We start from the raw sequence: 25,550 nt of genomic DNA on the forward strand, positions 1-25,550 counted from the left end.
TGTTCTTGTGGGGTTCAAGGAAACAAGAGATTGTAAAGAAATTAAGATTTTGTTAGGCATATATCCTTTCAGCCATAGGAGCGAGGCCCTCCTTCCTTAACCAGAGGTCTTCTGGAATCAGACTGAGCTGTGTGAGCTTTCTGCTGAGTTTGTTTTTCACTGTCCTGGTTTCCAGCATGCCAGGCTTCTTGTCACTTCCCCTGCACTGGGTTGTCTTCTCATTCAGCTTCCACCACAGGAGCTTTCCCCGAGTTGGGCCCCTGCTGTGCTTGGTCGCCTCCTTGCAGGTTTGGGGGTGGGGGTGGCAAGCCAAGGTTGTTTCAGCCAGTTAAATCCAAGAAACGGCACCATAGATGTCAGAGGAGTTTGTAATTTCCTCGGTTCTGTCTCGTTGAAACAAAAATTTGAAGCAACGGACAGACCAGCATTACAGCTCTCGGATGGACCACTGTTACAGCTCCATGTTACAGCTCAGTTTTATTTAGAAAGTAAAGGAAAATACATCCTCGAGGTGTGAGGGCATGCCAACCCAAAAGACACGAAGAGAAGAGAGGCCCCACCAACCGAATTTTGGCTCCTCTTTTTATGTTTTTTTCTCCTCCCCCTGGGCCTGCCCTATGTAAATTGGGCTAGCCAGGAGGGCTGTTTGTTTTACCTGAGGTCCTCACTCCAGTCCTCCGACCTTCCTTTGTTCTAATTTAGCGGGCTTTTCCCTTGCTTTTTAGCCACCGGCATTCTGGACTCCTTTTACCTAACACCATTAACCTGTAATGTTCTTAATTGCATTTAGAATGGTGACTCCTTTCTAGAAGGTTTTTAATTGACTTTGCCCAGATCCATCAATGGAATCACTATCTAAGGCAGCTGTAGCCTTAGATATATATTAATAATAGGACTTGAAAATCAGAATTACTTCTTGATCCATGGGCTGCAGAATAGATGTGTTAACAGGTTTGGAAACAATGTGAATCTCACTGGACATCTCCATTGGAGCTCTTGGATGACCAGGTTCATCATCAAAATGTTCAGTAATATTTTGAAACTTTTTTTTTCTTCTGAGCAGTAGATCTCAACACTGGGCTTAAAATGTTCAGTAAACTGTGTTTTAAAGAGATGTACTATCAACCAGGCAGAAGTGATTTAGTAGAGGGCCCTGGGATTTCTGGAATGGTAAATGAGCATCGGCTTCCACTTCAAGTCATCAGTTGCATTAACTCCTGGGAAATTCCATGGATAAAGGAGCTATAGTTCATGGGGTTGCAAAAGAGTCGGCCATGTTTATTTTGGGTTATCTCTGTTAGATTTTGATGTCATGTATTCATGAGCTTCATTACATTCCTGTTCGTTTTTTTATATGTTAAATACGAGTTTCGAACATTGAGAATACTGTAAAAATTAACCAGTACTGAAATATTTTGTGGGAATTCTTTCATCATCTGTTTTCCTTTGATATCCTTAATTAGCCTTGCTAAGTTTCCTTTTTATTTGCTTCCTTTTCATTTCTTTTTGTTTATGTTTCAAGTATCCCTTGCTTCCTATGGTATTCATTTTGTTTTACATTTTTTATAATTACACGAATTAAGTTTCAATTTGTTTACATTTTTTAATAATGGAAGTATTTAAGCCTAAAAGTTTGGCTTCAGTTTTTCTACATCCCATTGAATGTAGCTCTCTGTGCTGTACAATAGGACCTATCCATTCTCTATATAAATAGTTCGCATCTGCTAATTCATCCTTCCCACAATCCTCTCGTCTTTGGCAATCACAGATCCTTTCTCTGTGTCTGTGAGTCTGTTTCTGCTTGGTAGCTCAGTTCATCTGTGTCACATTTTAGAAGCTACATGTAGGTGATACCATATGGTACCTGTCTCTTTCTGACTTATTACTTTACTTAGTATGTTAATCCCTAGATCCATCCATGTTGCTGCAAATGGCATTATTTCATTCTTTGTTATGGCTGAGTATTATTCCATAGTATATATATGTCGTATCTTCTTTATCCATTCATTTGTTGATGGACATTTAGTTTGAATACCCTTAGTCTTTTTCTTTGTTTTACTTAGATGATTGTTATTATGTTTTTGTTTTAAAGTAGTATATTTTTACCCCCAAACCACTTTTCCATCTTGTGATAGTCTCAGAAGGTTTATGAGTTAATTTGAAGATACTGATATGTGTTTCATCTTTTATTAGGTCTGGCACCTGGATCCTGTCATTGTAAACCTGGCTTCAGAGGGGTGAGCTGTGATCGCTGTGCCAGAGGTTACATTGGCTACCCAGACTGCAAACCTTGCAACTGCAGTGGTGCAGGGAGCACAAATGAGGACCCTTGTTTTGGACCCTGTAACTGCAAGGTACCTTGTTTACTCAAATAATGCCCCATTGTTTAGAGCAAAGGTTATTTTCCTTAGTTTCTCTCTTATGTTTGTGCACATCGAGCGATTGGAGCTTCTGTAAATATCCAGTCTCTATTCTATGGTAACACTCCTGTAAGTGTCTTTAGAATCAGGTTTGGTTCAGCAAGACACATGCCTTTTGTCTAAAAACTTACAAATACAGAAGTCATCTTAAGAATGTGTTATTTTATAACAGAAACACATTTGTCCCCTTACCTATCTAGTCTGTTAATTTTCAAATATACAACTCTAAAGCTAGCAACTCTTTAAAACTACTGTACAGTCAAATCTACTTTAGCTTCATATCTTATCTAATTCTGAAAAGAATTCTCTCAAAGGTTTCATTCTAGATTTTTCAATAATCTTCTGAAGTTTGAACCCAGATAGGTCTGAAAATACCATGTTCAAAATCTTCTATTTAATTACAGAAAAAATGTGAGAAACCCCAGTGGAATTGATTACATGCTCAGTAATTCCTCCCAAGAGTACTTTCAGAAATGCAACCTTATTTATTGTACACACTGAGATAATAGGACATCATGCTATCACCAAGGGACACACTGTACCTGCAGCTTACAGAAGGAGGAAACATAGAAGCAAGTACAAATTTGAAATTATAAAACTGGTTTGCATGCATGCATGCATTGCTTCAGTTGTACCTGACTGTGTGACCCCATGGACAGCAGCCCACCAGGCTTCCCTCTCCACGGGATTCTCCAGGCAAGAATACTGGAGTGGGTTACCATTTCCTTCTCCATAAAACTGGTTTACTTTACAGTAATCAGTTCCAAACATTCAGATCAGACAACGTTAGCTATATTAGCTGAGAGAATAAACACTGAATTGAAAAAGTTAGAATCCCACACAAATATAAAAATAAATGTTACTTTTTTAAAGAAAAAGCATAGATGAAACTTTATTAAGAATATTTCCTTTATTAATTCATTAGTCTTATCTGCCACTGCTGCTTTTTCACTTGTGTCTGACTCTTTGTAACCCCATGGACTGTAGCCCTCCAGGCTCCTTTGTCCATGGGGATTCTCCAGACAAGAATACTGGAGTGGGTTGCCATGCCTTCCTCCAGGCTCCACGGGAATCTCCCCAACCCAGGGATTGAACCCAGGTCTCTTGCATTGCAGGCGGATACTTTACCATCTGAGCTTTTAGTGAAGCAGTCTTATCTAGACAACTATAAATTATATACTTATAGTTGTTAAGTGTGCATATGTATACAAACATTAAACCATAAAATAAGTAAACATTAGTATCCATGTTGAGAATACATTTGTTGGGACAAGAAGCTAAATATTGTAATAGTTATAGAATTAAATATGTGTTATATCCAGGGCTATTTAGATACCTATCTTGGAACACTGAAACAATAAAACTCCTGTCTACATAAACATGAAGAAAGTCTGCAGTCCATGGTAAAGAGTTGCCATGTGTTGAAAAATAGTAAATTAACTACATCTAGTACCTTTTAGTCAAATAATATCTGAGATGAAGACTTACTTGTAGATCAATACCAGAGTGGTCTGTGAGTGATAACTTGCTAATGGACACCACCTCTCTTGTGGTGTATATCTTTTGGAGTAATCCTAGAAGCATCTCTAATATTTACAAAATATATTTCCTGTATGTGCTTTATTCCTTTCCCAAAACTCCACGGAAATCTCTTAGCTTTATCACTTGCTCAAATAAAGGACAGGCACAGCTGAACTTAAAGTGAAAGAGAAACCTTCTGAGTCTTTGGAGTATAGGAAATAAAACTGGAAAAAAAAGGAATGTTGTCATACACATACTATTCATAGAGGGAAGATGCCTGGTATTTGCAAAGAAAGAGTAACAAATGAATGAAGGAGGCAGGCCCCATTCATCTTCTTTGATAAATATATCAGAAAGGCTAGAACAGGAGAGTTGTCGTCATTAGCAGAGCTCCAAGGGAGAATTGCTCAAGCCACTGGCTGGTCTCTGCCTGCCTCAGAGAATGATTCCAATCCTAATAAGAAAAATGCCTCTTACAAAGACACTTGAAGCTCTACATAGACAATTAGAATACAACAATAAACAGTCATTAAGAAATCATAAAAGAGAATGAAAAATTAAGTAAGTAGTAGCATTATTAAAAGAGTTCCCTTCAACTATGTGATATTTTAAATAGATGACTATAAGCTCTTCTAAACTAGAATGCTTTATAGGATAAAAGTGTACAGAGAGCAAATTTCATTAGATATCTAAATAATTTTAGAAGTGTTGAATTTTATGCATGTTTCACAAAAACATCATTTGACATAGGATTGTCAGCTGATTACTCAAAACAACATGGACCAGAATGCTGTTTAACACATGAAATGTTATTTAGAAGCTAAGTATAGACTTAAACTCAAATAAGATGCTATCTATAAAAGCATTCATCTCCAAAATGTGTATTAACCAGTAAACATTTGCACATTTATTCTTTTTTTCTGTAATATATATTAGTTTTCCAAATTTTTCATTAAAAAAATACAATAAGTTTGTGAACATTTTAAGAAATCACCTTGTTGTAAAGTCTTGGGCCTAAATTTATTTCTAGTGTAAATTGTGAATGACTAACTTTCTATTTAAATGCAGTACTGAGAAAAGTGGACACCTTATTCCCATATCTTCCATTTTGCATACAGGTATTCTGGATAAAATGGAGCAAAGAAATTTGCAGTCATGTAGATTCAGGAAAGGGAATTTCCTAGATATCAGACCAAAGAAGGAAATCTGAGTTAAGCATGGTGCTGTTTAGTCGCTAAGTTGTGACTGATTCTTTGTGACCCCATGGACTGTAGACCATCAGCCTCCTCTGTCAGTGGGATTTCCCATGGCAAATACTGGAGCGGATTGCCATTTCCTTCACTTAAGCACGTGGAGTGAAGAGAAAGCGCTAGTCACTCAGCGGTGTTTGACTCTTTGTGACTATAGCAGCTAGGCTCCTCTGTCCATGGGGAGTTATCCAGGCAAGAACACTGAAGTGGGTAGCCATTTCCTTATCCAGGGGATCTTCCTTATCCAGCCATTGCACCCAGGTCTCTTGCATTTCAGGCAGATTCTTTACCATCTGAGCCAGCAAAGAAGCCCATAAACTCAAACAAAACTATACAACTAAGGTCATGGCATTGGAGATAGGAGGCTGGTCTTAATGCTGAGATAGGGGTTCAAGTTCAGAGTTTTAATGGCTTCTCTAAACCTTGACACTAAGATTTGGAGCCACTGAGGGAAACAGGAACTGAATACATTTAAACTTGGACTCTAGAAATGCTCCCTAGCAGTCAACAAGCAGGCACTAGAAAATTACACCCAGAGGCTAGGCATGTCAACCAGAAAACATTCTCTTTCTTTTGGGGCTCTAGGTAGGTAAAAATTAGTGCACTGTCAAAACCCCAAATCTGTGTGCCACATGGGAAGGGGGTCAGTTTTAATCTCCCTTTATGTGCTAGAATTCTTCAACATGTCAAGCAAATAGTATTTCCACAGGGAGAAAGTATAGCCTTAACTGACAGTGAACTCACCATAAAGTAGTATGCTGCGCAATAGGAAAATAACTGCAAGAGGAAATTGGAAGTCAGAAAAGTCAGAATATTCATAAACTAAAAACAAGAAAGAATCAGATAACCTGAAAAAATTGTACACACAAAAATATTTAAAAATTTTAATAATGTAAATCACAGAAATAAAATATGTAAAAAATGAATAGTCATAAAAATATGAGAAGATAAAAGCACAAAGAAAGAAAAATAGGGGGAAAAATGAAAAAATAGAGTACTATATTAGAAGAACAAGCAGGTTTGGAGAAAAGTTAATGTAATTTATTTCTAGAAATGAACAAAAAAATCAGATATAGTCACTGAAATTTAAAATTCAGTGAATGGGTTGAAAAAGAGTTTAGAAACTGTTGGATAGAGGATCAAAAATACAAAATGGAGTAAAATACTTATACATTGTCATAGGGAGGGTAAATAAAAACATGAAATGCCAAGTGGCATGGTTGGTAGAATAATAATATTCAACATAAGTTTAGCAGAAGTGGCCAAAGAAGATATTAGATGAAACTGGGGAGAAACAGTATTCAAGAAATAATGGAGTAAATTATTATAAAGAATTAAAGAAGATTATATATGCTCAGTTTGAAGAAGATAAAAAAAAGTCCACCACCAGGGTTTATAGTAGAATCCCTGCCCACCAGTCAAGGAAAAATATTAAAACCAGAGACAAATATCAGTTTATTGTGAATGTTCACCACCAGCAGTTCAACTTTACTGAAAAAGCTCCTCAGTGGCATATGTACTTTAGTCAACGAATATTGAACCCAGAAGAGTTTCAGTGGGTTGAAGACTGTAAAAATCAGCTTATGGAAACCAGTAGCATTTCTGTACACCAGCAATAGCCAAATAGGAAATGTAATAATATTTAGAATGGCAACAAAACGATGTGGTATTTAGGAATAAATGTTCTCAAGTAGAGGTATTTTAAAAAGATTATTGAAGATCATAAAGTAATATTTAAAATGGGGAGATAGCTGCTAATTTTAAGTGCTGGTAAAAATCTGGGGGAAATAAAAGTGTTCACCATTGCTCTTATTAGAATGAATTAGACTTCCCTGGTGGTCCAGTGTCTAAGACTCCGCACTCCCAATGCAGGGGGCCCAGATTTATTCTGTGAGGAGGGCATGGCAACCCACTCCGGTATTCTTGCATGGACAATCCATATGGGCAGAGGAGCCTTGCGGCCAGGAGTCCATGGGGTCACTAGGAGTCTGACACCACTGACCAACTAAGCATAGCACAGCAAGGAACTAGGTCCCACATGCTGCAGTGAAGATGACGAAGGTCCCACATGGCACAACTTAGACCTAGATCAGATCAGGCGCTCAGTCGTGTCCGACTCTTTGAGACCCCATGAATCGCAGCACACAAGGCCTCCCTGTCCATCACCAACTCCCAGACTTCACTCAGACTCACATCCATCAAGTCAGTGATGCCATCCAGCCATCTCATCCTCTGTCGTCCCCTTCTCCTCTTGCCCCCAATCCCTCCCAGCATCAGAGTCTTTTCCAATGAGTCAACTCTTCACATGAGGTGGCAAAAGTACTGGAGTTTCAACTTTAGCATCATTCCTTCCAAAGAAATCCCAGGGCTGATCTTCAGAATGGACTGGTTGGATCTCCTTGCAGTCCAAGGGACTCTCAAGAGTCTTCTCCAACACCACAGTTCAAAAGCATCAATTCTCCGGCGCTCAGCCTTCTTCCCAGTCCAACTCTCACATCCATACATGACCACAGGAAAAACCATAGCCTTGACTAGAGGAACCTTTGTTGGCAAAGTAATGTCTCTGCTTTTGAATATGCTATCTAGGTTGGTCATAACTTTCCTTCCAAGGAGTAAGCATCTTTTAATTTCATGGCTGCAGTACTATCTGCAGTGATTTTGGAGCCCAGAAAAATAAAGTCTGATACTGTTTCCACTGTTTCTCCATCTATTTCCCATGAAGTGATGGGGCCGGATGCCATGATCTTCGTTTTCTGAATGTTGAGCTTTAAGCCAACTTTTTCACTTTCATCAAGAGGCTTTTGAATTCCTCTTCACTTTCTGCCATAAGGGTGGTGTCATCTGCATATTTGAGGTTATTGATATTTCTCCCGGCAATCTTGATTCCAGCTTGTGTTTCTTCCAGCCCAGCGTTTCTCATGATGTACTCTGCATATAAGTTAAATAAGCAGGGTGACAGTATACAGCCTTGACGTACTCCTTTTCCTATTTGGAATCAGTCTTTTGTTCCATGTCCAGTTCTAACTGTTGCTTCCTGACCTGCATACAGGTTTCTCAAGAGATCAGGTGGTCTGGTATTCCCATCTCTTTCAGAATTTTCCACAGTTTATTGTGATCCACACAGTCAAAGGCTTTGGCATAGTCAATAAAGCAGAAATAGATGTATTTTCTGGAACTCTCTTGCTTTTTCCATGATCCAGCAGATGTTGGCAATTTGATCTCTGGTTCCTCTGCCCTTTCTAAAACCAGCTTGAACATCAGGAAGTTCACGGTTCACATATTGCTGAAGCCTGGCTTGGAGAATTTTGAGCATTACTTTACTAGCGTGTGAGATGAATGCAATTGTGAGGTAGTTTGAGCATTCTTTGGCATTGCCTTTCTTTGGGATTGGAATGAAAACTGACCTTTTCTAGTCCTGTAGCCACTGCTGAGTTTTCCAAATTTGCTGGCATATTGAGTGCAGCACTTTCACAGCATCATCTTTCAGGATTTGGAATAGCTCAACTGGAATTCTATCACCTCCACTAGCTTTGTTCGTAGTGATGCTTCGTAAGGCCCACTTGACTTCACATTCCAGGATGTCTGGCTCTAAGTCAGTAATCACACCATCATGATTATCTGGGTCATGAAGATGTTTTTTGTACAGTTCTTCTGTGTATTCTTGCCATCTCTTCTTAATATCTTCTGCTTCTGTTAGGTCCATACCATTTCTGTCCTTTATGGAGCCCATCTTTGCATGAAATGTTCCTTTGGTATCTCTGATTTTCTTGAAGAGATCCCTAGTCTTTTCCATTCTGTTGTTTTCCTCTATTTCTTTGCATTGATCACTGAAGAAGGCTTTCTTATCTCTTCTTGCTATTCTTTGGAATTCTGCATTCAGATGTTTATATCTTCCCTTTCTCCTTGCTTTTCGCTTCTCTTCCTTTCACAGCTATTTGTAAGGCCTCCCCAGACAGCCATTTTGCTTTTTTGCATTTCTTTTCCATGGGGATGGTCTTGATCCCTGTCTCCTGTACAATGTCACGAACCTCATTCCATAGTTCATCAGGTACTCTGTCTATTAGATCTAGGCCCTTAAATCTATTTCTCACTTCCACCGTATAATCATAAGGGATTTGATTTAGGTCATACCTGAATGGTCTTGTTGTTTTCTCTACTTTCTTCAATTTAAGTCTGAATTTGCAATAAGGAGTTCATGGTCTGAGCCACAGTCAGCTCCTGGTCTTGTTTTTGCTGACTGTATAGAGCTTCTCCATCTTTGGCTGCAAAGAATATAATCAATCTGATTTCGGTGTTGACCATCTGGTGATGTCCGTGTATAGAGTCTTCTCTTGTGTTGTTGGAAGAGGATGTTTGTTATGACCAGTGCATTTTCATGGCAAAACTCTATTAGTTTTAGACCCAATACACCCAAATAAATAAATAAATATTTTAAAAAATTCGGGTGAAGTAGTATCAAAACTTAGGCCAATATGGCATTATCTAGTATTATCATTAAAGGTATTTAAAACCTGTCAGCCAGCAACTCAGTATCTAGACTTTTACCCTAAAGAATCTTATGCTACATGTATAAAGAAGCATATGAAAGATATTCAGCACATTCCTGCTTGTTATTATGTAAATCAGGAAAAATCTAAATATCCATAGATAAGAAAAATAAATTGTGATATATTCATATAATCTGATACAAGAAACAAGTGAGTGAAATAGATCTTACATGTAAAAACACTGATAAATTTCAGGTGAAGTGAACAAAACAAATGCCGTTATCATTTATGTAAAGATGTAAAACATAAAAAAAACTATGAATACACAAATAGAAATTTTAGAAATTTAAATACACTGATATGACGTGTACTAATTTCAGCAAGACAAGGCTCAAAGCATCCTCCTCCTCTCCTAGTGTCTTCCCCTCCCCAAATCTGCTTCGTCTCTCATGTCCTAGCCTGCCTCTTATTCTTTCAGAAGTATATTACTTAACTTGGGCTCTTGTTGGATTTCATTTGATGTTTTGTTGACTATATTTGCATCCACATTCCTCAGAGAAAGTGGTCTGCAATTTTCTTTTTTTGTAGTATCTTTGTCTGGTTTTGGTGTCAGGGTGATGGTGGCTTCATAGAATAAATTTGGAAGTGTTTACTCCTCTTCAACTTTTTGGAACAGTTTGAGAAGGATAAATTCTTTATTGTACAATTTGGTAGGATTTCTCAATGAGGCTGTCCAATTCTGAACGCTTGTTTGGAGAGAGGATTTTTTGTTTGTTTGTTTGTTTTTACAGATTCTATTCTACTTCTAGTGATGTTCTGTTCAAGTTAACTCTTTCTTCTTGACTCAGTTTTGACAAGCTATATGTTTCAAAAACTTTTCCATTTGTACAATTTGTTAGCATAAAACTGTTCAAACTGGAGAAGGAAGTGACAACCCACTCCAGTATTCTTGCCTGGAGAATTCCATAGACAGGGGAACCTGGTGGGCTATAGTCCATGGAGCTGCAGTCAGACATGACTGAGTGACTTAACACTTTCACAACTATTCATAGTATTCTCTTATGATTTTTTTATTGAGCATTTTTTGTGTCTATGTTCATCAGTGATATTTGCCTGTAACTTTCTTTTTGTGGTATCTTTACCTGGTTTTGCTATTGGGGTGATTGTAGGGCTGGGGTTGGGGAATTGTAACTGCAGGAAATGAGTTAGCTGTGCTGCTGCCTAGGATCTGGGCTGCCTCTGTGGTAGACTTCTTCTGGGACCTGTCTACTCCAGATCTAGTGCTAAGCTGTGGTGTGGAGGGAGCAGAGCTCATGTATTCTTGCTGGAAAACCAGTCACTGAATATTCCTGCCCAGAGCCTCTCTGCCCAGATTTAGCAATTGGCCACCGTGTGTTCCTATGGCACTAACTGGTGCATGCATTGACAGTGATCATCTCAGCTCTACCCAGATCACAGCCCAGGTGCCCTGGTCTGTCTAGATTGAATCGTTGCCTTATTCTTGCACCAGGCTGTTGAGTGGAGCTGCGGCATTCACCCCTTCAGACTGGGAAGTGCAGCAAAGTGGCAGCCACCATTGCAAACCTCTCTCTGCTCTAACTGTTAGCAAGTCAATGCTCCTCACCAGTAGAGTCAAGGTTTCCACAGCCTATCTGTCTTAGCAGATTTTCCAGCAGGCAAGGGGGCTTGTATCCTCCATGCAGGACCCCAGGACTGAGATGCACAGAGTGAATCAATCTGCTTTCTCTCCAAGGTGAGAGCCACAAGTGTGGCCCTTCTCTTTCTTCCAGATCTCTCCAAGGGGAGCAGGTCCTGACATGATGCCTTTTTTCCCCCATTCTATCTGAATATGTGGAGGTCCTTCTTACAGTTTTGGTTGTATAAGAGATCTTCTCCTGGTTTCCCATTAGTTTTCTTGTGAGAATTGTTCTGCATGTAGATATATTTTTGATGAGTTTGTGATGAGCTCCATGTCCTGTTCCACCACTTTGATCCCATTTCAGATATTTAACTTATCAGTTTTGGGAGGGGTGGATGGGACATTCATCTATACTTTTTTTTTTTTTATTGTCTGATTTTCTAGTTTTAAACTATTCTAGAGTTCCTAGAATAAGTAATAGCTGATCTTATGCTTGGGATAAAAAAAAAAAAAAACTTGCTCTCTTTAACTACCAATAATAATCATTAGCTTTTAGGGGTACATACGGACTGGCCTGGAAAATCTCATGGACAGATGAGCCTGGGAGGCTGTAGTCCATGTGGTCACAAAGAGTTGGACACAACTGAGCGACTGAACATAGCTGAAACACACAGGGGAAAATATTCATATTTTTAACTTCTAGGTTGTGGGTAATGGATAGTTATCATATGTACTTTTCTAATGCTTTGAAGTAATTCTAGATTTAAAGTTTCTCTAATTGAGGGGAAAAAAAGGATTTCCTAATTTAAAAAGATATAAAAGCAATTTTTAGCTTAATATAATATCAACTACTGTAATGTCTACACATAAGATTTTCTGTTATATCCTTGTTTAGATAATATTACTGAACACCATCCTAATTATATTTCAAAATATGAAAGCAATGCAACTCAAGACACAAAAATATTTACTAATTTTATGTATTATTAAAATGTTTAAAATGTCTCTTCTGGTAAATTACAAGAGACAAGCTAATTTCAGATATATGACAAGGCAATTAAATTTAAATGCTCTTCTGACTCTTGGCATTTGTTTTAAGTACTACATGCTAATATTTGGCTCTTTTGAAGTTTAGTATCATATTCTCTATTCAAAGTGAATTGAATTGCAGGCTCTGATAAATAATATAAATGGACCTTGATCTAGGTAGAAACGTGCTTTTATTTTTATCGAAGTCATAATAGACAAATAGTGAAGTAAAAGACTGGAAATCAAAGTCTATATTTTTATCTTGTTTTGCTTTTTTTTTTTGACTTCACTTTTCATTACCTTCTTACTGGCACACAAAATGATGTGATCTGACCATGATTTACCTCTCCAGAATATTCTTGAGTTTCAGCCTCTGTCTTCTAGCCTCGCTTAAATTTCTTGAGTCACCAAGCTCTTTTTAACTCTGGAATTTTACAGATTCTATTCAGATTGCTTGGAAAACCTCACTCTGACCTTTTCCCCTTGCTTACCTAGGCAGTTTTCAAGGCTCAGTTCCATTTCTCATTAAACTATCCATTATCCCCCAGTGAAAGCTATTCTTCTACCATAGTCACTTGTCATCGTTTTTCTTGATTATCTTTTCACAATTTGCAATCCATTTAACATCTATTACACCTCTGTGATGACATCAATTCTGTGTATTTTCTTCATCATTAAAAAATAAGATAGCACAGTGGCTCGTACACAAAAAGAAGGAAAGGAGAAAACTAAAAAGAAGTGTGAAGCTTTGACAGTTGCTTAAACTGATTCATATTTCTTAATCCATAAAATGATATTGCATCTTTCTTGCCTAATTCTCTATAGTTGTAATTGTAACATTGAAACCCTGTACAAAATATAAAGTATAATCATAAATGCCTGCTGGTTTATCTCTTGTTTATATATTTTTATAAGTCGAGATAAGTTTCCATTCTTTTCCCCAATGGGATTTTTAAAGTGTATGCTAGGATCTTTATTGGCCTGGATTTCCCACCTCTTTTCCATTTATGTACAGGAATGTTTATCTTACTTTCTTGTTAGGTTCAAACCCAGAGCATTTTTACAAAAGGCATTCAATTTATATATTTGATCCCAAATCTAAATTACAAATGTAAAATTTTTAGCATAAAAAGTCTATGCCATAATTTGTCTTCTGTGACAGTTACAGTTCAAAACTATTATGTTAATTATTTTTTTATATTAAAAGTTAAGATTGTAAAAAATTGAGAACTGATTTTCATCTCTTTTTCTAACCCATCAAGTATTACTTAGCTTTAGAACAGTGTATTTAAAGAGTATACACTCAACAAATAGTGCTAATTATCTAATTATCATTCTTTTGTTAACTTCTTTTAATACTAGGATGCATTAGAATGAAGGCCATAACAGAGGGAAAGCTTTAATTGACTACAAACACCCAACCAACAGTCATGGCTGCAAATTTTTCTGAAGAAATTATCACCAAAAAAATAACTTAAATGTCACTGGAGATATTCCTGGTAGCTTCATCAGTAGAATTCCCAGTTGGCTAACAATCACAGATAAACATATACTGTTGAAGTTGTCCCTAATTTGTAAGAAGGTAACTTCATGAGAAAGAATACAGGGAAACTATTATGACTCTACTTCTCTAGAGAGAAACTGTGCTGAGGAAACTATAGCAAAAACAAAACTGATGTCAACCCAACAGTCTCTAACTTCAAGAAAAAAGGATCTAGTCATATTTTTTTAATTCAACTTTATTTTTAGGAAAAAAGAGTACTAAATAAAAAGGGACAATTATTACATACTTTTTGTAGGGTAGGTCACAAAATACCTAATTAGATACTCAGCTAAATATGTTCAACAGAAATATGTATGTAAAACACATATTTCTCCCTAAGGAGATGAAAATTTGTTCTTGAGGGGCAAAAATATATCCATTTTATGTATAAGGCAAACATTCACGCAGTGCATTAACACATACATTATATCTGTAGAATTAAAATTTCATTGTGGTGATGAGTAGAACAAAATGACTAAGAGGTTCCTTAGGGACAAGATAATGAAAACTAGGTTGAGAACCACGGGTCTGAAGTGACACTTTTTATTATCAAAATATGTAAGAGAATAAAAATACATGCTATGTGGATTAATTTTTGACAGTGAAAAAATAAATGACTATTATTAGTTCCTGTTTAATTTTTGTTAATATAACCAACTGGAATAATGCTTTAGAAATGAAAAAGCTAGAATATTTGCTTTTAGGAAAATAAGATGATATGAGGAAATGTTAGTCTCTAGAGTGAAAGTCTGGAGCACTCTGAAAATTAAATGTGGAGCATTTTGGAAATTACCTAGTTCATAGGCCTATGTGTAAAAAAATCACCATTAAATTTGGAAATTAGAATACTATTGAACTCTAAATAAATAAAATATTAAAATTACTGGACTGATGAGAGCTGCACATTTAAAATGCCAAGAGACTATATTGGACCCCATTTTGTTTAGATAAACAATTAAAAAGACTTTTAACATTTTTATTAAATTATATGCTAATAACGCTTTTTAAAGTTGATCAGTATAGAGAGCTAAAAGAGAGAAATCTCATAATGACTAAATTAGTATTTGGGCTAAAAGTCATAGACTCTTACCATCATTATCAAGTATTTAAGATCAGTTATTTTCACATTCATGCTTTAGAGACTGAGTTGGATGGTGACACATAAGAAGATAAGGTATTTGTCCTTGAATATCTCAATAATATAAGTGGCAAAAAAAGGACATAAATGATGGTTTTATTGTTTGGATTGATTGATTGACTTAAAAAAAAAACTACATAGACATTCTTACATCTGTAAACATTCTAATTAAAGAGAACAGTGCTGCAGCGGCCCATTTTAATCTGATGATGCAAACCTTGGGATATATTACATTTTTTTCTTTCAACCTTGTGGCTTTTCTGTCTTATTTTTCCTTCAGTAGGCTGGAAAACTTTGTTCATAAATCTAGTGTCAGATCCAGAGCATGTACTCAGTACCCCTCTTAAGACAGTAATTCCCTTGTGCTTTATATTATATTTACTGGTCCATGTTCTTACTTCCTTTGCTGTAATTCTCTTGAGGACATTTTTTATATTCTCTTTGGCATTTCATATAATGCCTTGTATGTAGTATGTCAGCTATGATCTGATGAATGAGTGAATAATAACAGAGAATAAAGGAACAGTGAGAAGTGATATACAGATCATTTATTAATAATTTAATATTGATAGCAAAGGAAATTAAAACGCTCAAAGAACCTACCCATAAAGCAGATAGTTCATTCTCAAGTTGAAAATGAATTAGGAATACAATCAGGGATTCCTTCATGGATGATAGTTGTTAATTACTCCTAGAGAAATTTTGAAAAAGCAATTGTGTACCTGGGAACACATAAAAAGAATTGAGACCCAAGCTTCCAAGATCATGTGTATTAGAAAACTACTAAGAAGTGGAGAACCTCTGTCTCTGTGAGGTATAATAAAAGTCCTGGAGCACCATGCTTCTATGTCTGAATTGTGCCACTCTAAAATATATTAAATATCAAACTGTAATGTCCTCTAGTAAGCACTGTTTTAAAACTAGTATCTTTTTAAAGAAAATTCTGGAGTCCTTAAATAAGAAATTACTTAGATATGCACTCTCTTAAGGGAGATTAGAAAGCTAAAAAGGAAGTAGAATCTGATGTAATAATTAAGTCTATACATATCAGAAAGCAGAGTGCTAGTGAGGAGCTAAAAAGAAGTTCTCCCTGATTCATTATTTTCTTAGCGGCATCAAGAGGCTCTTTAACCAGTCCATAAGAATGCACATATAAGAATTATTATGTCCACCAATGGATCAAATTGCCAACATCCATTGGATCATAGAAAAAGCAAGAGATTTCCAGAAAAGCATTTACTTCTGCTTATTGACTACGCCAAAGCCTTGACTGTGTGGATAACAACAAACTGAAAAATTCTTAAAGAGATGGGAATACCAGACCACCTGATCTGCCTCCTGAGAAATCTGTGTGCAGGTCAAGAAGCAACAGTTAGAACCAGACATGGAACCATGGACTGATTCCAAATTGGGAAAGGAGTATGGCAAGGCTGTACATTGTCACCCTGTTTATTTAACTTATATGCATAGTACGTCATGCGAAATGCCAGACTGGATGAAGCACAAGCTGAAATCAAGATTTCTGGGAGAAATATCAATAACCTCAGATATGCAGATGACACCACCCTTATGGCAGAAAGTGAAGAGGAACTAAAGAGCCTCTTGATGAAAGTGAAAGTATAGAGTGAAAAAGCCGGCTTAAAACTCAGTATTCAGAAAATTAAGATCATGGCATTTGGTCCCATCACTTCATGGGAAATAGATGGGGAAACAATGGCAACAGTGAAAGATTTTATTTTCTTGGGCTCCAAAATCACTGCAGATGGTGACTGCAGCCATGAAATTAAAAGATGCTTGCTCCTTGGAAGAAAAGCTATGACGAGCCTAGACAGCAATATTAAAAGCAGAGACATTACTTTGCTGACAAAAGTCCTTCTAGTCAAAGCTATGGTTTTTTCTAGTAGTCATGTATGGATGTGCAAGTTGGACCATAAAGAAAGCTGAGCACCAAAGAATTGTTGCTTTTGAACTGTGGTGTTGGAGAAGACTCTTGAGAGTCCCCTGAACTGCAAGGAGATCCAACCAGTCCATTCTGAAGGAGATCAGCCCTGGGATTTCTTTGGAAGGAATGATGCTAAAGCTGAAACTCCAGTACTTTGGCCATGTGATGTGGAGAACTGACTCACTGGAAAAGATCCTGATGCTAGGATAGATTGAAGGCAGGAGGAGAAGGGAACAACAGAGAATGAGATGTTTGGGTGGCATCACAGAGTCAATGGACATGATTTTTAACAATTCTGGGAGTTGGTAAAGGACAGGGAAACCTGGTGTGCTGCAGTCCATGGGGTCGCAAAGAGTCTGACATGACTGAACGACTCAACTGAAGTGATATTTACCATATTTAGTATTGACTTAATATTCAACTGTAGTAGAGGTTGAGAAAAATCAGAACCAAGGACTTTTCTATTGAGTGATTCTAACTCAATCGATTAGGAACTACACTCAATAAAGGAAAAGTATGGTATAGACTCAGGACTAAAAATGAAGAAGTCTAGAAACTTAAAGTTGTGGTTTCAAGCTGGGGTACTATGCAATATTATATAAGGTACATGCAGACTTAGAGCTGATAATTGTTTTCCAGCGAGTTGAAGTGAATTGAGTGGTAGGATTCACTGAAGTGAATTAGTATACAGATTAAAAACTGTAGCAGGATCTAAAGTATTTTGCCTCAAGATTTGTTGCAATAAACAAAGTAAAACTAACAGTTGGTTAACCTGTTTTTATAGGTGTAGATATCCTACTATCCTTACCATTTTGTATTGGTAAAGACCACACTCATTTTGAATGATTCACTAGAAAGATTCATAACTTTGAAAAGCTGTTATAGTCATGGTTTATTAAAGTAAAAAAGGGGATTAGTGGTCCAGTGGTTAAGACTCCACACTTTCAATTCAGGGGGCACAGGTTCAATCCCTGGTTGGGAAACTAAGATCCCAGCTGTGCACAGTGCAGACAAAAAAATAAAAAAGATAAAGTGAGAATGATACAGGTCAAAATCCTATATCCTTTTGTATGCAACAACAGGTGCATAGGAGAGAATCAAGGAGAGACCAAGCACAAACTTCCAGTTATCCTCTCCCAGTAGAGTCATACAGAGAGTGGTTAATTCTCCTAACAACACTGTTTTAAAACACATATGAGTTATTATCAACTAGGAAAACTCACTGAAGTCTTAGTGTTCAAGGTTTGTGTTGGAGGTCAAATTAAATAGATATGGAGTACTCATATGACTGACTGCTGCTGCTACTGCTGCTAAGTCGCTTCAGTCATGTCCAACTCTGTGCGACCCCAGAGACGGCAGCCCGCCAGGCTTCCCCATCCCTGGGATTCTCCAGGCAAGAACACTGGAGTGGGTTGCCATTTCCTTCTCCAATGAATGAAAGTAAAAATGTGAAAATGAAGTCGCTCAGTCATGTCCGACTCCTAGTGACCCCATGGACTGCAGCCTACCAGGCTCCTCCGTCCATGGGATTTGCCAGACAAGAGACTGTAGTGGGTTGCCATTGCCTTCTCCGTGACTTTGTCTACTCAGTCTCAACTACCCCTAGATCAAACTGATACATAATGACAAGGACCCTACATAAACAAAACTAGGCATTTACCATAAGTCATATTATTAGCATAAAATATCTCATATGACTCCTGGTTTCGGTTATACAAAGACATTCTTATCAGGCAGGATATTCCAAGGGTTTAGTGGGTATGTCCCAGGAGCTGGTCAAAGGACAGTTTTTTCAATTTAGAATGTGGGTTTGAATACTCTAAGATCCTTGAATTAATCCTTTACTGCACCTTATGATATTGAAAAGTTTCTTTGTTCTAGTGTCTCATGTTGTGGATACTTTACTTACTATTGCCAGGTTAAACATCTCAAGTATAGTTGTGTTGATTTATCTCCTACTGAATACCTTTTAATGACTTTTCATCAATTCCTATGTGATAAGATCTGATTTCTTAAAGGTTTATTATATGAAGTTAGGGGCCCTGGAAACCAAGCACAAGATTAGGATCCTAGCATAAGGGAAATATTCAATATAGTTTTTTAAAGATTACTGAATGAAACTTCTAAGCTTTGGATTATTTATTCCTATTATTTTTGCTAACGAGGTCTCTCTTCTATCCCCTCCATCATGATGAGTTTTTAAACCATGTTCGAAGGCTTAGGTCAAATTTCACTCTTGTCATAAAGCCTCTTCAAGGCTTCATAGCAGAAACCAGCCCTTTATCCTCTGTGTTCTTATAATTTGTTTCTAATATCTTCTTTTCATGTTCTACCTTGCATTATGTTGATTGTAAATGTATCTTCTTACTCAACTCTAGATGTTGGCTTTTAAAGACAGAGATCTTGACTCACTCATCTTTATAGTACCTAGTATTTCTACCATAATGTGATACTTTGGTTTATTAAATTGAATATTGTAATTATTTAATCATTACTTTTCAAGGTCATATTGCTAGGCTAAACTAACTAACAAAAATGTAACAAATGTCTGAAAGTTTCTAATTGTTAGGCTCAGTATGAATCTCAGAAAAGTGGTATTACAAGCTTTCAAATTAGAGTAAATGAAAGAAAATTAGACCAAGCACATAAGAACACAGTGTACAGAACAGCTGTACTATATCCTTAATGGGATAAGCTAAATTATCATTATTGATATGTTTCATCTTTCCTGCCTGTGTCCTCTTCTGAAGATGCTCTCAGGTTCAGGATTTTGGGGATATATTTGCCATCTTAGGTCTGAAATTAGTTTGATTAGTTTTGTTGACATCTATCATCTGAAAATATCTGAAATTTACCTTAGAAATAGCAAGAATACTAGCAGGAATATCAGTGCAATAATTAAATTTATGTGCATATTGGGAGGCTGAAGTTTGACATGTGAAACATGTCTAGAGACACTCTTTTGTTTAGGCTCCTGGCAATGTAGAAATGGTTGAGGTGGTAAGTAACACATAGAAATCAAGCCCCAAACTTAATTTCAAATATATTATTCTCTTGGATATCAGGAGAATATCTTTGTTTATTTTTATAAATTTCTCTATTTTTCATGCTGTTGTTCTTCTTCTATCTTTCCCCCTATATGCTCACATTTTTATTGTCCTATCTTCTGCCCAGTCTTTATTCAAACATGTTTTTATGAAACATCTTCTAGGTGCACAGCACTTCACTGCATGTGAAAAATATGACCACCAAGAGATTTATTTAAACTTAATACAGCTTTATTAAGCTAGTATTCAGTGTTGTACCAGAAACACTTCCACTTTTGGGGTATAACAAAGGCAGGTAAGACAGGGTTCTACATCTGAATAGATTATGGTATGGCTGGAGTGAATGATCTTAGAAGACACAGTGGTACTTTTCTGTGGTTATAATAGAAGAATGACAGAGGCTCTGGGAACACATTTGAGAAAGAAGCTAGTTTTCTAAGGAAAAGGAAAATTTCAGAATTGAAGTAATAAGAGAATTCAAGGAAGAGGGAAAATGTGGGGCAAATTCATACGTCGGGACTACTATGAATCTATCTCCTAAAAAGCAGGGAAATTTCATATGGAAGACATTAGTCAAGATTAACCATTCTTTAACTGAGAGATTATAGCCTTCCCAGTCTTTCATCATATAGTAAACTTTCTCTGGCTTGAGTTCCACATATAAACAAATAATTTTTCAGTATACTGGGTCTAGGATTAATGAAGCCAATCTAGAGAGCAGTCACCAAATGAGAATAATTGTTTCCCCATAATGTTACTCTATGATTAACTGACTATGCCAGTGTGTTAAAGGAAACACTGTGAAAAGTAACTTGGGAAAACTTTCTTTCTTTCCTACTGTATCTCATCAGGGAAAAAGTGTGACTATTTGCACAGTTTCTCTACCTGTCTCATTCTTAGGCTTGCTTCAAGGATTTGTACTTTTCATATGTGGTGTGAAAAATATTTTACCATCTGTATAATATCAATGTTCTACTCTACCTCTATGTATCAGCTTAATATCTTTTATTTTATCATGTATCATGTGTTCTAAGAGGAAGCAGTTCAACAACATAGATGGTTAAACACTGAACCAAATGTCTAAGTCATTGCTGGATTTATCATGACAGGTACTCCACTCTGGACAAAGATGAAGATCAAATTGTAACTTGGTGCAGTAGATTAGACTACTGTTTGATAATAATCAAGCATTATTTCCTATTAGTGTGGTTAGGACAGCATATAGTTAATAAGAAGTTTTTGAGATTTTAAAAAATATGATTATACATTAAATAAAGTTGAGAGGTAACATGAAGAATATACAGCTTATATTTTTCTTAAGCAGAAATAGGGACATTGTTCTATTTTGAAGGGCACCTGTGTTAATAACCTACTTCTCTGTTTATAGGAAAATGTTGAAGGAGGAGACTGTAGCCGCTGCAAATTTGGGTTCTTCAATTTGCAAGAGGATAATCATAAAGGTTGTGATGAGTGCTTCTGTTCAGGAGTTTCAAACAGATGTCAAAGCTCCTACTGGACCTATGGCAACGTAAGCAATAAATAGCCTTTGAATTCTGTGTGGTGCTCCATGGGGCTTCTTGCTATTGTCCTTCTGTAAGAAATTAACTTTTTTTTCTTGTAGTGAGTTTCTACTTAAACTAATCTTGGAGAAGTGATGGAATTTTCTTTCAAATACTAGCTGTCTCTTTGACCAAAGCCTTTAAGGTTTTGTACCAGTGTGTAAACTAGAACTTCTTATAATAAGTCAACAATGGCACCCCACTCCAGTACTCTTGCCTGGAAAATCCCATGGACAGAGGAGCCTGGTAGGCTGCAGTCCATGGGGTTGCTGAGGGTCGGACATGACTAAGCGACTTCACTTTCAGTTTTCACTTTCATGTATTGGAGAAGGAAATGGCAACCCACTCCAGTGTTCTTGCCTGGAGAATCCCAGGGACAGGGGAGCCTGGTGGGCTGCCGTCTATGGGGTCACACAGAGTCGGACACGACTGAAGTGACTTAGCAGTAGCAGCAGCCTTTTCAGTGTCCATGATTAGTATGTGAAGCAATGATGGAATTAATGCTGCTTTTGCCTCAAGGGCAGACAGTTCAACAGAGAATACATCTGATTGCCATAGGGAGGATTATGAATTGCATTCACCAGTATTTTTGGTATACACATTAAGAGAAACTCCTTTAACAGCTATGTACATAATACCTATTACCCACCAGTCTTTAGTTGTGATTTGTTGTTACCATAGCTCTTTCTTTGTTAAAAGGAGAAACTAAATTTGAATAATATCTTCATTCTTAATTGATTTGAAAAAGTTCAAGTTATTACATGTTTAGTGGTGGTGATGGTGGTTTAATCCAACTTTTGTTGCTTACTCCGTGGACTGTTGCCTGCCAGGGTCCTCTGTCCAAGGGAAGAATAGTGGAGTGGGCTGCCATTTCATTCTCCAGAGGATCTTCCCAACCAGGGATTAAGCCTAGGTCTCCTGCATTGCAGGCAGATTCTTTACCACTGAACCACCAGGGAAGCCCTGGGATATTCTTCCTCTACCATAAACATAAACATGTTTTCCTCCTACCTCCTTTGCCTATCATACACTCATTGATTTTTCATCCCTTCACAGACAGCAGTTTTCCTCCTTATGAAAGAGGACCTTCAGGAAATTTCAAATAGTTTTTGTGGCAGCACTTAGTAGTACAAAATACAAGGAAACAGGCTGGAGAAAGGAGGAGAAGCCTACAGAGGGGATGAGAAACTAGACATACATGGTTGAGTTTACTAAGAAGTTGAGCTCTTATCCTTGGAGAGTATGTAACTGAAGGATTGTAACAGGGGGTGTTGTGATTAGAGTTGGACTTTACAAAGATCACTCTTTTAATAAAACTGAATTCCAAACACTGCTGCCTTTCAGCTTTAATCAGCTAACTAATCCTTAATACAGCTATGAAAATTTTCTCTACTTGTGTTGCTTTTAAGTCTGAAATATTATGAGTAGTTTCTGATTGTACTCTTCATACCTAAATGAACCTGTGTGTACTTTATCAAATATTGATTGTGGAACAGATTTCATAGAACCAACAGCAAATGAACAGCTAGTCTAACTTCACCCTCTAGACTGTTCCATTAATGTACAAAAGTTTTATGGTTAGCAGAGGAGCAGAAGTAGCATTCAGCCTTGTACTTCAGAAACTAGGTTCACTGATAGTTGCATTTCAGGAGTTTTTCTGGAAAGAACTTTCTATGAATCTCACTGGGCTGTCCTTGGAGGTCTGATGAATGATGTTGGAAAGGGAAGAGAAGTAGCATGTATCTTGCTGCTTTTCTGTCCGATAAACTTTCACTGACTCTCTCTCGACAAAGGCAGTCCCAGCAGTTCCACAGCTTTAGAAGATATAGAATCAAATGACCTCTACATGAAGAAATTTTTAAAATATTTCACCCATATGTGATCACCATTACCATTCTGCTACCCATTACCCACAATGCCAAGCAGCTCACACATGACTAGTGGGTCCCTGGTAGCTGCAAACCTCTGTATCCAGTGTTATGTCCTGACTAGGTCGGTTCGGTTCAGTCGCTCAGTCATGTCCGACTCTTTGTGACCCCATGAACTGCAGCACGCCAGGCCTCCCTGTCCATCACCAACTCCCGAAGTTCACTCAAACTCAAGTCCATCGAGTCAGTGATGCCATCAAGCCATCTCATCCTCTGTTGTCCCCTTCTCCTCCTGCCCCCAATCCCTCCCAGCATCAGAGTCTTTTCCAATGAGTCAACTCTTGGCATGAGGTGGCCAAAGTACTGGAGTTTCAGCTTTAGCATCATTCCTTCCAAAGAACACCCAGGACTGATCTCCTTCAGAATGGACTGGTTGGATCTCCTTACAGTCCAAGGGACTCTCAAGAGTCTTCTCTAACACCACAGTTCAAAAGCATCAATTCTTCAGCGCTCAGCCTTCTTCACAGTCGAACTCTCACATCCATACATGACCACTGGAAAAACTATAGCCTTGACTAGATGGACCTTTGTTGGCAAAGTAATGTCTCTGCTTTTGAATATGCCATCTAGGTTGGTCATAACTTTCCTTCCAAGGAGTAAGCATCTTTTAATTTCATGGCTGCAATCACCATCTGCAGTGATTTTGGAGCCCAGAAAAATAAAGTCTGACACTGTTTCCACTGTTTCCCCATCTATTTCCCATGAAGTGATGGGACCAGATGCCATGATCTTAGTTTTCTGAATGTTGAGCTTTAAGCCAACTTTTTCACTCTGCTCTAAGTAGGATGGTTTAAATTTAGAATTGTTGCTGTGTGCCACACATAGCTGGAGAATAAACATGTCAAAGCAAGTCATCTTTCCCTAATTCCTTCTTAAATGTTCTTTCCTTTTCTGGGCAAAGGATCAAGACTAGGAGTTCTTATAGCACTTCTGACCCCATGGGAAGGAATAGGAACAGTATTGGGAGCTGGTGTTTTCAACTATCCTGGAGCCTCAAGTTGAAATTTAAATATATGAAAAGGAAGAAACTAGTAAATGAAAATCTACCTTTTATATCTTATCTCTTTTCTTCCTCTTATTTTCAAATGTATATATAATACCTTTTGAAATAATTGTTTCCATAAGAAACAGGAAAGCACTAATGGAGTGAAAAATGTGAAATTCAAACTTCAACTATTTGATAATTTATACAAAATTATGTGTGATTTTAAATGACTTTTTAAGAAAGTAGTATTTGAAATCATAATTTTTAAAAATCACACTGGATTAATAAAAACAGTTTATACTATAATATCATCCAAACTCCTAGAAACATCAAGAAAAAAAATAATGGTGAGAACATATGAGATGTTTAATGATATACACAACTTTTATATTTTCCTAAACGATCATAGTTTTTGTGTTTTCAATTTTCAAAATATGAACACTACAGAAATAGGAAAGAGAAGTGTCTGGGTTCTTTTCCTAAGTGACAATGATTGTATGTTTTCTTTAAGATACAAGACATGAGTGGCTGGTATCTGACTGACATTTCCGGCCATATTCGAGTGGCCCCCCAGCTGGATGACTTAGACCCACCTCAGCAGATCAGCATCAGCAGCGTGGAGGCCCGCCAAGCCCTGCCCCAGAGCTACTTCTGGAGTGCACCAGCGCCTTACCTAGGAAACAAGGTGAGTCCATACAGTGCTAGCTTCTTGCTTCAATTGATCAATAAGGAGAATGGGTTTTATATAGTCTTTCTTTAAAGGAAGATGAGATCAAATATATACTGATTGGATTGCTGCTACTGCTGCTGCTAAGTTGCATCAGTCGTGTCCGACTCTGTGCAACCCCATAGATGGCAGCCCACCAGGCTCCCCCGTCCCTGGGATTCTCCAGGCAAGAACACTGGAGTGGGTTGCCATTTCCGTCTCCAATGCATGAAAGTGAAAAGTGAAAGTGAAGTCGCTCAGTCGTGTCCGACTCTTAGCGACCCCATGGACTGCAGCCTACCAGGCTCCTTCATCCATGGGATTTTCCAGGCAAGAGTACTGGAGTGGGTCGCCAG

At 37.5% G+C, this 25,550-nt stretch overlaps 1 protein-coding gene across 1 annotated transcript in view; it reads left to right on the forward strand.

Annotated features, from left to right (window-relative positions):
- The window catches only part of LAMA2 (laminin subunit alpha 2), a 699,730-nt gene that overhangs the window by 299,468 nt on the left and 374,712 nt on the right, over nt 1-25,550 (forward strand). The window contains exons 10-12 of the mRNA XM_002690220.6: nt 2,194-2,354; nt 21,404-21,544; nt 25,000-25,173. Of these exons, the coding sequence (XP_002690266.2) occupies nt 2,194-2,354; nt 21,404-21,544; nt 25,000-25,173 (476 nt within the window). The remainder of the gene's footprint in view (nt 1-2,193; nt 2,355-21,403; nt 21,545-24,999; nt 25,174-25,550) is intronic.

The sequence above is a fragment of the Bos taurus genome, chromosome 9, assembly GCF_002263795.3.
Source record: "Bos taurus isolate L1 Dominette 01449 registration number 42190680 breed Hereford chromosome 9, ARS-UCD2.0, whole genome shotgun sequence".
NCBI lineage: Eukaryota > Metazoa > Chordata > Mammalia > Artiodactyla > Bovidae > Bos > Bos taurus.